Raw genomic sequence first — 13,431 nt, forward strand, 5'->3', positions numbered from 1 at the left:
ATCCGCCACTGGTATATCAAGGAGGTAAAGCATTATGAAAAAGCTGCGATGAAATGTGCTCCAATCATTGCAACTGTGATGAAAAATGCCCAAAGTGTGGCCAAACTCGGAAATTGAAGTTATAAAGGTTACAGACCACCAATTCAACCAATGAGCATTCGGAACGTACGCAAAAATAGTCCTACGCAAAAATTACCCCTGTTCCTCATAGTGCTGTGAAAAAAGTTCTCATCTTATTTAAAAAATTGAAACAGTTTCTGAAAGGAAAAACATTTCTGTACATTTTATAGGTGCATTTTGCTTCTTGTGATGTGAAGCCTAATCTCCATAATGATTTTTAAATATACCCCTATCTTGTGAAAACACTGGGATTTCCCATGCTATTTATAGACCCTTCACTTCAGGTGACCAGTACTGCACTGCAAGTCTGCTAACCCCACATGCCATTCTGAGGATTGTGAGCTGACATATGTAGAATCATGCTGATATACAGTCATCTGCAGGTTAAAGTTAAGGTAAAGTCCAGAGAAGCCATTGAATATTGTGAAATTAGCATAGAAGCCTATGGGAAGTGGAATTAGTGGTTTTTAGCCTTAAGTTGAAGCCATGGCAAAATGAAAAGTTTCTTGAAATAGCTTTAAACTACTTGAAGATCTTGTTAACTTTGCCATGAGAGGAATACACTACAAAAATCCTTCAAAATATGCATTTTTTTAAGTTATAGGTCCAAATTATGGAAAATTGGTCTTTTTGGCTGATTTTTATGTCCTATCTTGTAAAAAGTGTAGAAAATTTAGTAAAAATATCAAATATTAAACTTTGAGGGCTATATTTACCTAAACATGGTAGTAATAAGCACTTGAAATCAAGTTTTGTGTAGATTTGAGCAAAAATTAGGTTAGAAATGAGGAAAAACTCACTTTCATTATTGCGGTTAAGGCCATATAAGCATTCCCCTATGGCAACATGGAAAATCCATTATTGAGCACTTTTTTTGCTTTAGGTGCCCTTTACTGGTCATGTTTTAATGTGAAAACACTGTATTTACAAATTTAAAGCCAAATATATCACCTTTTGTGAAAATTTAAAGATTTAGGATTTTTGACATGTGATCAAGAAAAAGGGGGAGGCATGTCAGAAATAAATTTTTAGAAATAGACCAATTTCTCAGAAAATGATTACTTTTAAAACTATTTCTTCATTAATATTGTTAAAAAACAAGTTGTGATTGATATTTTTTATTTGAAAAGTCAGAAAAAGTTCTTTGCAAATATTTAATGCATTTAAGTATGGTAGAATATTGTCACTTTTTTGCTCGCACAACTTGGTTACCCTATATTTAAAAATCAAATATTTAAAAAAGTGCTTGTCACATTTCACTGAAACTTTGCAAATGCATTCAGTATGTGTGTATGAAGATACCTGTATAGTTCTTTATTTTTTCTAAGACAAAAAGTGACTCTTTAGGTTACAGACCACCAATTCAACCAATGAGCATTCGGAACGTACGCAAAAATAGTCCTACGCAAAAATTACCCCTGTTCCTCATAGTGCTGTGAAAAAAGTTCTCATCTTATTTGAAAAATTGAAACAGTTTCTGAAAGGAAAAACATTTCTGTACATTTTATAGGTGCATTTTGCTTCTTGTGATGTGAAGCCTAATCTCCATAATGATTTTTAAATATACCCCTATCTTGTGAAAACACTGGGATTTCCCATGCTATTTATAGACCCTTCACTTCCGGTGACCAGTACTGCACTGCAAGTCTGCTAACCCCACATGCCATTCTGAGGATTGTGAGCTGACATATGTAGAATCATGCTGATATATAGTCATCTGCAGGTTAAAGTTAAGGTAAAGTCCAGAGAAGCCATTGAATATTGTGAAATTAGCATAGAAGCCTATGGGAAGTGGAATTAGTGGTTTTTAGCCTAAAGACGTGTCAGGGAGGTGACAAGGATTTATTAAGACGGTCCACATAGTGGTAGAAATAGTAAAGGACGAATTTGTAATTGATAAGTAACTTTTAACGCGATGGTTTTACTTTTTAAATATACTGTAGGAACGGTGTAAAGTTAAACATGTGACTGTTGTCTTTATTCGTCATTGTTCACTACCGTGTATTGTACCACATATATGGCTGATGCTGAAGTTATTATAACATTAACTATTGTAAATTTCTATGTTGTCCGTCGGATAAGGACGTTAGATTCGAGTTCCCTTGTACAGGGAAATATCGCGCCCTGTGCATGTAAAAGATCCCTTAGTAACAGCTCTTACTCAAGGCAAAATTTTTCAGAACATGTTTTTTTTTGTTTGAATTTTTGTTGTTTTCCAGCGACACTCTATAACGGATGAGGGTACACAAGGCCCTGTATCGCTTAGAAATGAAATTATCTCCGTTTATAAAACTTTTTTTTCCATTTTTTTTTAATTAAAACATTTTTTTTAACGAAATCAGACGATATGTTTTCGTTTATAAATACAGTAAACAAAGTAATATGCCTATCTAAGCAGTATATGCTGAATAAAGTAAAAAACAGTTAAGTTTTACGCTATTTGTTAGACATTAAGTGAAGAACCTGGTCAATGACACACTTGAAGTTGATCAATTATTGATTACTATAGTTTGGTCTGGATCTGTTATGTCTATTAATAGATAGATGTCAAGGTGAAAGGAGTTTTATTACTATATCATAGTTTTATTATTTTATAGTTTTTCATTCTAGAATCAGCTAGAGAAATGTTCTTAAGCATAAATTAAGCATTGAAACTTCAAATTGAAGAAGCATTAAGATATAAAATGTATCTTCAGTTCCCGACGTTAATGTGTGTGTTGGGGGAATGATTTCGTTGGGTAGTCACGAATTAATTCAGTCACGTACTTATTCTTGTGAAGAATGTTTGCATTTGTACATTTACTTCTACGCACCAACCAGTCAATTTTGTCTCCAGTTCCGTAAAAAAGCGCTTTTCAACAAGCATTGACATAAGTAAAAACACACTTTTTTTATATAAAATTTGGTGATCATCGAGAGTCTGTTCCGCTGAAAATAGAATCAATAGAGATGAGACAAATATACAAATCGTGTGTTACCGTTGCCTCCTCAACTACATGTAGTATATGCACTATTATATTAGTGCAAGATAAGCAATCACAAGTCACTTATCTCTACAGACAGAAAGACAGATAGACAAATCTCTGCTGAATTTAATATTTCTTAATTACAATAAGTAAAACATAGTAAGCACGTACATGTACAAAATATTGTTGATAAAGTAATCACCTTTAGCACAAATGAACAATGCCTATAATATTTACGAAGTTCTGATATAATGACGCCTTTTCATTATAACTTTGATTATGAATAGTTGTAAATGAATGTGAAAGTTTGAAATAAATGCACCCTAAATACGTGTTTACTCTCCCGCTCTCAGTGAGAGTCTCCAGAATAGGTAATCTCTCAGTTTCTTGCTCTTCTCCCGGAGGGAGTTTAAAACCTGCAGCTTTCTGAATTTTCAGTATTCGTCATGCACTCACATTGATGGGGAGAAAAGCTCAGTATTGACACACTTCAATGCTAGATCAAAATAACAGTTTTTTTATCCAATCTTATTTTGTAATATTTGAAAATAAACTGTAACAATTTTTAGTATACTTTTATAACAAAAGAGATGACAGTTAATTATGTCGTGAAATAAGGGTAACAACAAAATTACCGAACACTAATCCAAACATAATCAAGTCAAGTCCAAAGGAAATCTGGCAAAATAGATATTACACCACCTGGGCAACTGGTACCACAATGGTCCTGACTTAGTACAAGCATTTCAAACGAAATGGTGGGTAAAATCTAGGTTTTACGGCGCTAAAACTCCCTTTTCTATTGCAGCGTGAATATACTAGTGGTGATTAATTATCATTTGCATGTTATTTCGTCATAATCGGTAAATCAGCGGTCACATCAGCTCCAAGAACGATTCACAAAAAAAACCCATTACTCATTATTTTAGAAGAAACCGAATATTTTTCAATCAAGGACTGATGTTTAAAAAAAGAATTTGGTAAGAGAACCTTTAAGACGCATTTTCTCATACCCCTGATTCACGAGTCTGTTACGCAGATATCAGATACGTACAAGGATATCAGAGTAATTTGTACTTTCTCTAGCGTAGCGAATCAATTATGAAATAAGTGCCCATTGGAATGGCAACTTGTTGAAACCATTAGCTCCTCAAAATGTGACAAAAATATTATCAATGAGGAAATCAAGCATATCGCAAACCTGCTTTTCTATGTAGCACAAAATGCCCTACTTTGATGTTTTAGAAAAATATTTTGTTCGAAACAGCAAAAATCTTTAGAATTTTTAAGTAATGGGACTACGAGAGTAGGTGGTATTGCAACTAGCTTGCTGTCCATCCTTCACTGCGGACAACATCTTTGTAAGATGAATTGACATCGCCTTCGTGGAGCAAGATGAAGATCCTGCTTACTGTGACCAAACTATACGACAAACTTGATTACTTTTCATTCCGTATTGTCAACTTTCCTTTCATCTGCTTCTGGAACAGGGTTATGTTGCTACAAGATTGAAGTCACCACAACAGAAATTTTATGGTAGTCATCATGAACTCGTGAATCGTTATGGTGTATCCATCTGCACCAACTGAAAACTGCTTTGTTCAACGTGTCATAGTTCTCCTTTCCTCTTTCGTTTACCCTGGATTCGACTTTTTATGAGCAACTCGGCAGGTGTTTTTAGAAAAGCAGAGGACGCTTACCCTACCGGTGCACCCTGTCCATGCCCCCAGTTTTTATTTCAAGTTTTAAAGTTTTATTAATACTCTCTGACAGGTATTACACTGTAACAAAAGGCAGATAACTAACACATTTACAATACAACAATGACAGAGAAGGTAGACATTCATACAAATAAATAGTAAATTTTCATACAAAAAGCAAACATTGTATGAACAATATACTGACCAACATAATCACGATCGATAACTCATAAAACTATTCATGATCAGGAAGCACGTGCTAAAATCTGAGCTCAGACACCTTATATGCAAGTGGATTTAACATGTTACCAGAGACAGATGGAATCTTATTATTCCTGAATGTAAGTTATAGTAATTTCATGAGATCTTCGACAAACAATGCCAATTTTTTATTGCACAACGTCAACAATCCGTACATCTTTTCTTTGGATGGTCTATTTATATAATATGCCGAAATATACTTATCACGGATTTCAGTAACTTTTGCACATTACACAAAAACAAATAATGTAATTCGTCCCCAACTACCCTCTCTGTACACAAATGACAGAAACCTTCATCTCGTGGTACCCCAACCCAGCTACCAGTCTCTACCGGTATTTTTACTTTCGAACATCTGAGTTTACAGATAAATTTTCTAAAGAAATTTGGCAGTCTCAACAAATATGGTTCAATGGACCAGCTTATCTTTAGTGGAGTCCGAGTTGCTCATTTGCTTTTGTTACTTTGTAGGAATGATTTTAGTTACTTCATGTGCTTTGTTGTGTGTGTCTGTTTTCCATGTGTGGTCTTTGTCCCTGGATTACATTCTTCTGATTACCGCTATAACCTTGGTTCCCTTGATTACTCTTTAATCAAAGAAGATCGATAGCTCTTATCTAATTCTTTTTCGCCATTACTTCCGAAGATTGCCGACAGGACATTCATCCAAGTTAAAAATATTCTTACCTTGGTTGAAAAAAATAGCAATAACAGATACACAGGTAAGCACGTGTCTTGTTTACATTTACCATAACTCACCATAATATTATATTTTGATATTTATATCACAATACGTGAATTACAAAAAGGATCCTTGCGTTATATTCGAACGTTCACGGCTTCAGTCTGTCGGGCTTCCCTGCCGTTGATTAACCACTTTCGCATTTCAATCCGATTTTATTTTTAAGGAATCGACCCTTACAGCACATGCGCGGATTAAGGTCACCATAAGTTCAATGCACACGAATTTATCTAGGTCTATTTTTGTCTTGCAAGACACCTATTTCGTGTATTTAATTCATTTTTTGTGTATATCAAATGAATTTATACAGGAAAAGTACTATTTTGTAAAAAAAAAAATTCAAAGTTAAGGCATATTTCAACAGGAACCAAAAAATTATGGAAATGACAGGTGATGCAGCTTTAATGCGCTTGATATTACAAAATGCTTTGCCATGTCGCATTAGGGAATAGAATTTGTCCACGACATTTATTACAAGCTAAATAAGCTGGAGACGTTCTATACACTAATGCTTATATGAGCTCAATCAAAGCCTCTCTTTTTTTATAATTCAACGCAAAAGTTAATCCTAATGTAGGTCATTGAGGAGATATATACGGATACTAAAACAAATAAAGATTGAAAACTATTGGATTGATCATTCAAAGGAATAATTTATAAAGACAGTGACGCGGTTCAAAGTTGATGCATTTGCGTACTGTGTTGCATGCATGTTCACAGCAAAATCGACATCTGATAAAAGAATAGATTATTTCAGACTTTATTTGATAAAAATGACCATTCATTGGCATAAAGTAGAGATGAAAGCTCTTTAATTGATATATCTACTCCGCTCGTTATGGTGTAATTAGGATTCACGGTTGGATTGATAGTAAACTAGGTTACACGATATATGTACAAGTAAAGTTGGACTTCGACATTTCTGTAGCGATTTTAAGCGTGATTTTTAAAGAGTTTCAATAAATAGACATAGAGATCCTGCTATAACAAAAACCCCTTTTCCTGTAGAAAAAAATAAAATTAATGCACACTTCCAGTATCAATATTATTATTGGTTAACGCTGGATCTCACTGTAAAATATGTTCACTGAATAGCCTTCCAGACTGTTTTTGAACTTTCGTTTCACAATTTTTACTTTTACTTTTAATAAAATTGAAAATGTACAATATTAATTACATTATTACTGAGTTTTCTTCTGAATTAATAATAATTTTCCCCCGACTATTTAAGTAGGTAAAATAAAGCCCCAGGGGCACCCATCCTTTGTTTGTTTTACTTTGGCGAATAGTCATGTGCCCGTATTAGATTTTATGTGTTGTTTTTATTAAATTTGATTTCATAAATATTTATTTGCATTTGAAATGTACAATGCCATTTCAGATTATTAACTAAACTTTGAATTTGCAGCCTCTATATGTACATACATGTACATGTATATTATCATACATATGTGTTCTTTTCTTGACAATTAATTGTTTTTATCATATTTCAGAATGATTATGATTATTTTATATGATTTGTAAATTAATCATTCTTATCTTTATTTCAGCAATCTACTTACTTACTTACTTACTGCCCTTTACGCCACTGGCATGTAGGGCAGCAACGAAGTTCCTCCACTCTTGTCTATCATTGGCAAGTTTCTGTAATGTGCCCCAAGTCTTCTTATGTTCTTTGACTTCTGCTTCAATGGTGCGTCCCCAGGTGATCTTTGGGCGTCCTCTCCTGCGTTTTCCCTCAGGTGTCCAGAATAGGGCTGTTTTTGTGTTGTCTTTTGGGTCTTTTCGCAGGACATGTCCTAACCACTTCCATCTTCGTTTCATAATGATGGTGGCCATGTCTTCTTGTTGGCATCTATTAAGGAGGTCCTGATTACTGATCTTAAGAGGCCAAAATATTCTTAGGATCCTCCTCAGACTCCTGGTGTGAAAGGTTGAGAGTTTGTGTTGGTCTAACTCTGTTATCCTCCAGCACCCTGACCCATAAAGCAGGATAGGCAAGACGCAACTGTTATACAATTTTAGTTTGGTGCGGATAGTGTACTGTCCTGATCTCCAGACAGGTTGCAAGCCATTAAATGCTCCTCTTGCTCTTGAGAGTCTAAGGTGGATGTCGCTCTCCGCACCTCCATCAGTTGTAACTATACAACTTTCTCTATGTATGCCATCAAAAGCTTTTTCAAAATATATAAAGTTAATATAGAGTTGTCTCTGCTATTCAGTGCTCTGCTCAATAATATTGCGTAGCGTGAAAATTTGGTCGATGCAGCCTCTACCTGGTCTAAATCCAGCTTGTTCTTTTCTCAATAGTTCATCTTCAGATCTTGTAATTCTTTTGATGACAACTTTGGCTAGTATCTTACTTGGGATAGAAATCAAAGTAATACCTCGCCAGTTATTACAATCATTTAATGACCCTTTCTTTGGTAATTTTATGGTGGTTCCTTTGTTCCACTCATCTGGTACTTTGGTCTTATTCCAGATATCTTGGTAGATGGGATGGAGAATTTTTGCGGATAGGTATGGATCGTTTTTAAAGAGTTCTGCATTGAGATTATCACTACCTGGTGCTTTGCCACTTTTCAGACTTTTGATTGCTGTTATGACTTCAGATATTTCTGGTGGTTCTATATCTATGTCAAGCTCTAATTCTGCATCTTTAATTTCCGATTCTTGAGAAGGTGGTGGCCTGTTAAGTGACTCTTCAAAATGTTATGTCCACCTTTTTTCCTTGAGCGCTTTCTGAGGTTAATATGTTACCCTGTTTGTCTTTGACAGGTAAATTTGGAGATGATCTATTCTTCCCACATATAGTTCTTGTAATTTTGTATAATTTACTCTGTTCTCCTTTCTGTGTTGCTTCTTCTGCATTATTTGCTAGCTCTTCCCTAAAATTCCGTTTGTCTGTTCGAACTAGTTTCTTAACTTCTTTTTGTATTGAGCAGTATTCTTGTTGGAGTCTTTCTTTTAGCCGAGGTGATTTGGTCTTATCTCTTTTGGCTTTAATCTCTCCTCTATTATTTATTGTTTTCCAAGTTTCAGGTGTTATCCAGTCCTTATATTTTTGCTTTTGTCGCAAACCTAAACACTCTTCGCTTGTTTTTGTATATATGTCGGTTATTTTGTTCCATTTTTCATCAATATCATCCACAACATCTTCCAAGATATTTAACCTTCATAGCGATTCTTGAGTGTTATTGAAAAGTCATTTTTTACCTTCAAGATGTTAAGTTTTTCTGTATCATAACGAGTGGTTGTAACTTTCTTTCCAGCTGCTCTGAGCTTGATTCTGATATTTGCTGTAACAAGTTGATGGTCACTTTCTACATCAGCTCCTCTTTTGACTCTTACATCTAGCAAAGATCGTCTCCACATTCCATTTATCATGATGTGGTCAATTTGATTTATGTCTCTTAAGTTTGGTGAATACCACGTTAACTTGTGGATATCTTATGAGGGAATAGTGTGCCTCCAATGACATAGTTGTTGATGTTGCAGAAGTCAGTTAATCTTTCACCATTTTCATTCATACTACCACATCCATGTGTACCCATAGTTCTTTCAAAGTTCAAGTTGTTATTGCCTACTTTTGCATTCAGGTCACCCATGATTATTTTGATGTCATGATGTGGGGTTTGATCTAACTCTTGTTGAAGTTGCTCATAGAATGTATCTTTGTCTTCATCGCTGGCATCATTTATTGGAGCATAGCACTGAAGTAGCGTCATATTAACTTGTTTACCCCTCAGTCTAGCCATGATCAATCTGTTGCTGACTGGTTTCCATTCCATCAGGGTTCTGTCTACTCCTTTCTTTAGAATGATGGCTACACCCTCCTGATGTTTCCCATCTTCTCTTCCTGAGTATAGTACTGTTTCGCCTGTTGTTGTTTTTATCTTTCCAGATCCTGTCCATCTACTTTCACTGACACCTAAAATTTGTAGTTTGTACCGTTGCATCTCAGCTGTTATCTGTGCGAGCTTGCCTGTTGCATACATCGTTCTCACGTTCCAACACCCGATGTTTGTATTGGTTTTTACCATGTTGAGGGCCTCCCTAGTCATGTTGGTAGTCTCCTCTCGGCTTTTTCTACCTACAGTCATTAAAGCTCCACTGTTGGTGCGGTGGGGGCTCTCCTCCACAGTTGTAGATTTTTTCTTCGTTGCTGTTTCCGTAACATATCTTTTTTACAAGTTAGGGTTGTTAGCACTAAACTTAACCCCCATAACTTGGAGGACCAGTAGATTTTCTGTAGGGTGATCCTTCCCTTAGATGGATGCATCACCATGCTAACGAGTACCATCTTTACGGATTTTCTGTCTGGGTTTTCTCCCATAGCCTTTGACTGTCCAAAGCCTTCTACAAGGCAGTAGTGTGATGCTATTTAACCCATAGCTGGATCAAGGTTGATGAGTGCTAGGGTGTATCCACACGCCGATGGGTCTACACACTGCATCTCTAGGGTCCTTGATACTCCGAGATCCTCCACAGTTTAGCCTAGGATACTAGACCCTAGTTACCGTGTGCTGTCGCGAGGAGGCACTGTAGAGGTCTTAGACTGGTAGAGGCTTTGTACTGACAAGAAATACTTACGCACTCGGCTTTCTTTTTCACCTACAAGTAGGCTAGTCAGCGGCAGTAGTAGAGTCTTCGACTCCCCCTGCACTAGGCGCATATCCAATCTCTGTGATAATAATCACTAGCACACTCAGCAATCTAATTACTTTATTATTTTATATCACATAGATAATTAGGTAAACGGACGGAAAGTCACAGGACAAAAAGTCACAAATCATGAATAGGACAAAAAGTCACAATACTTTATATAGCACCATAGACATTTTATACAAAACAATAAACAAACAACAATATAAGCACAGAAAGTCAATAAATAAAAAGTTTAGCAAGGTTTTCTTTAAACACACAATATCACTTTGAGCATTTTGTTTAAACACATGAGTTCATTGATTATAAATTGTTAAATGTTGTAAAAACTAATTACTAACTATCACCCCCATATTGTTTATTTAGCAATTAGATTTTTGTTTTAATTAGTACATGCAGGTCTGTCCAGATGTTCATGCATTTCTTTGGAAGCCATACATCTTTAAAATCACACATTGATTGGTCAAACAAAACTCACAACTTTCACTATGCACCTCCTATCAAGTCATACAGATTTTGTAGCACATTCATTGGTCATAAAAAAAAACTACTGGAAATTTCACTTCTACAAATGTATATCCAACAAAAAAGAAAAAAATGATACTTCAAAACAATCTTAATACCTTTTTCATAAAAATTAAATATTTGCCTTTAAACTTTAGCAAAACTCTTATTATTTTACCATAATTGAAAAAAACTATTTGAAAAACAAATACAAAACTAAAAATTAATCCCCCCAAAAATTAAAAAAAAATTTTCTATTTCATATTTGCCTTAAAAATTATCAACATTTTATGATTTGTGACTTTTTGTCCTGTGACTTTTTGTCCTCAATTTCCACTGTGACTTTTTATCCTGTGACTTTTTGTCCTGTGACTTTCCGTCCTACATTCGATAATTAATACTACATTTAATTGCAGGTAAACTTGGTCGTAGTTGACTGAGTTAATGAGCTGTTTTCATCCTTGTTTTTCACTTTGTATGTTTAGTGTTATTCTAATTAGAACACTTAAACCTGTCTTCTGTTTATCCTTATTTGGGAATACTTTTTGGGTATTTTTATAAACCTCAAGGTTATAACCATATATAGACATGGTCAGTTTTTCTAATTTTAATATTTAGACATTTTGAGTTGTCTTATGTTAAATATCTAGTTCTATCTGGTTTTTGTATTTGCTTTATAAACTGTGCATTTTTGAAAAACTTGTGTCAGTGCCTTTTTTGGATCTGATTGATAAACTACTATTTTCTGGAATATACTGTTACTGTGTAAGTACTAATTTTGAACTTTTGTAACTTTATTGTAAAGTTATTTCTGGATTTTAATTTAGCAAGATAAATGCTTTATGTATTTCAATAGTAATAGCTAAAGTTCTTATATAGTACTTTGTATAAATATTGCTACTGAATATAAAGTGTTAATGTTTATTTAGTCTGAATTGTTTATTCTGTAAATGCTTGTTTTGTTTAACAATAAGACGTATGATTTCTTTTATATAGGATTATATTGGATCTGTGTATTTAGAGACGATGTAAATCCATGACGCATATATTACGCTAATTCACTTCGTCACACTGATGGTACGATATGTTTTATATTATTCCTTATCTTATTGTTTTAAATGAATTTCGCATAACATGTATAATTGTAATATCAGAAGATCTGTAAATTTCCATTATTGTTGTAACTGAAATGATTTCATATTTCATTTTCGAAGTTATTAATTTGATATAATTTATACCTAATGTCTATGTATTATGACAATATATGAATACATGCTTATATTTATATATTTTTTTGTTTCTTTGTAGTTGGTGTTTAAATTTAGCATTCAATAAATAATTAAAGAATCCTAGAAACGACTTGTGTCTTACGAAAGTCTGATACAGTTATTTGGTCAAAAAGTCACGTGGAATTACGTGCACAATTATAATGTTAGAGAAAACGTTCAGAGTAGGCTCAGTTACTGATATTGAAATTTATATACCTTTTGTATGGAGGGTATTAGTCGCTTTTCCTTTCCTCCTTCGACCTGGTACGGACCCAAGGAAACTTGTTACAGATTTAACTCGTGAGCGGAATGCGGAACAAGTTTGCACACTCGTTAAATATTGGTGTTCTCCGACACTCTCGTATTTATATTTTAGTTATACACTCTTTCCAGTCAATTATCTTTTAAAAAAAAAGACATTGTAGAATCAAACCATTACGGAAATCCTCCCTGACTTGTGCTTGTGCTTCTTCTTACTTTAATTACAGTCATTCTGCTCATGTTTACCACTGGTAATTGAGAATGAACTCCTAATGAATGATGAATTTTTATATTAAAAATCATGTCAATATATGCAAGCGTTCAGAAAAAAAAGTCCGGAAAACTGTAATTTCTGTGAAGTTCAAGGCCCGTAATTTCAGTAAAAATTATCGGAGCAGAACGAAACCTACACTTGAGCTGTAACTTATCATGATGAACTTATATACCAAAAATCATGTCGATATCTGCAAACATTTAGAAAAAGGTCCGGAAAACTGTTATTTCTGTGAATTTTTCTACGTTCAAGTCCGTAAAGGTGAAGATAAACTGACTGACGGACGGACGGGTGGACGGGTAAGAGACATTATACCATTCGCAACTTCATTGCGTGGGGTATAAAAATACATAATCGTCCCTCCGGACAAAGCTTCAAACAACATTGTATTTGTAAAGCCCATTACCTAATTGCCTTGTTAAGGAATTGGATTTTGACAAGTGTACCCAAGGTAATGCCACATACAAACATACTACTTTGAATAGAGATGAAATCCTAAACAACCATAAGTCTTTCATGTCTTCTCTCAACATCGAAGCAAAAGTGAGGAATTGCCATTCTTGTACTGGATTCCCAACCATCATAAGAATCCATACAAAAAGTATAGAGTTAGATCTTCATCTTGCTCCAAGAAAATTATGTCAATTCACCTTAAAAAGACATTGTTCGC

The 13,431-nt window shown here is 34.5% G+C and overlaps 2 protein-coding genes across 2 annotated transcripts; both read right to left on the reverse strand.

The window, feature by feature from the left end:
- Window positions 1-7,355: 7,355 nt before the first annotated feature.
- Window positions 7,356-9,176, reverse strand: LOC148611367 (uncharacterized). Its single transcript, XM_088595245.1, has 3 exons — window positions 8,963-9,176; window positions 8,066-8,491; window positions 7,356-7,963 (listed from the first exon to the last, which is right to left on the reverse strand). The coding sequence occupies exons 1-3, from the start codon at window positions 9,174-9,176 to the stop codon at window positions 7,356-7,358; spliced, it is 1,248 nt and encodes a 415-aa protein (XP_088451371.1).
- Window positions 9,177-9,223: 47 nt separating this feature from the next.
- LOC148611368 (protein CFDP2-like) lies at window positions 9,224-9,853 on the reverse strand. The gene has a single exon (XM_088595246.1). It carries the CDS (start codon window positions 9,851-9,853, stop codon window positions 9,224-9,226), a length of 630 nt encoding a protein of 209 aa, XP_088451372.1.
- Between the last annotated feature and the right edge of the window lie 3,578 nt (window positions 9,854-13,431).

Source organism: Perna viridis, chromosome 7 (assembly GCF_037379345.1).
Source record: "Perna viridis isolate PV_CMFRI_1.1 ecotype Kerala chromosome 7, ASM3737934v1, whole genome shotgun sequence".
Lineage (NCBI taxonomy): Eukaryota > Metazoa > Mollusca > Bivalvia > Mytilida > Mytilidae > Perna > Perna viridis.

Bases quoted from the DNA above. Each gene is read 5' to 3' on its own strand.
- LOC148611368 (XM_088595246.1), bottom strand. From the start codon at position 9,853: ATGACTAGGGAGGCCCTCAACATGGTAAAAACCAATACAAACATCGGG.
- LOC148611367 (XM_088595245.1), bottom strand. From the start codon at position 9,176: ATGATAAATGGAATGTGGAGACGATCTTTGCTAGATGTAAGAGTCAAA. The intron at 8,492-8,962 runs GTTAAATATCTT...AACATTTTGAAG, and splicing joins ACTCAAGAATCGCTATGAAG to AGTCACTTAACAGGCCACCA. The intron at 7,964-8,065 runs GTAGAGGCTGCA...ATTTTGAAAAAG, and splicing joins ACAAGCTGGATTTAGACCAG to CTTTTGATGGCATACATAGA.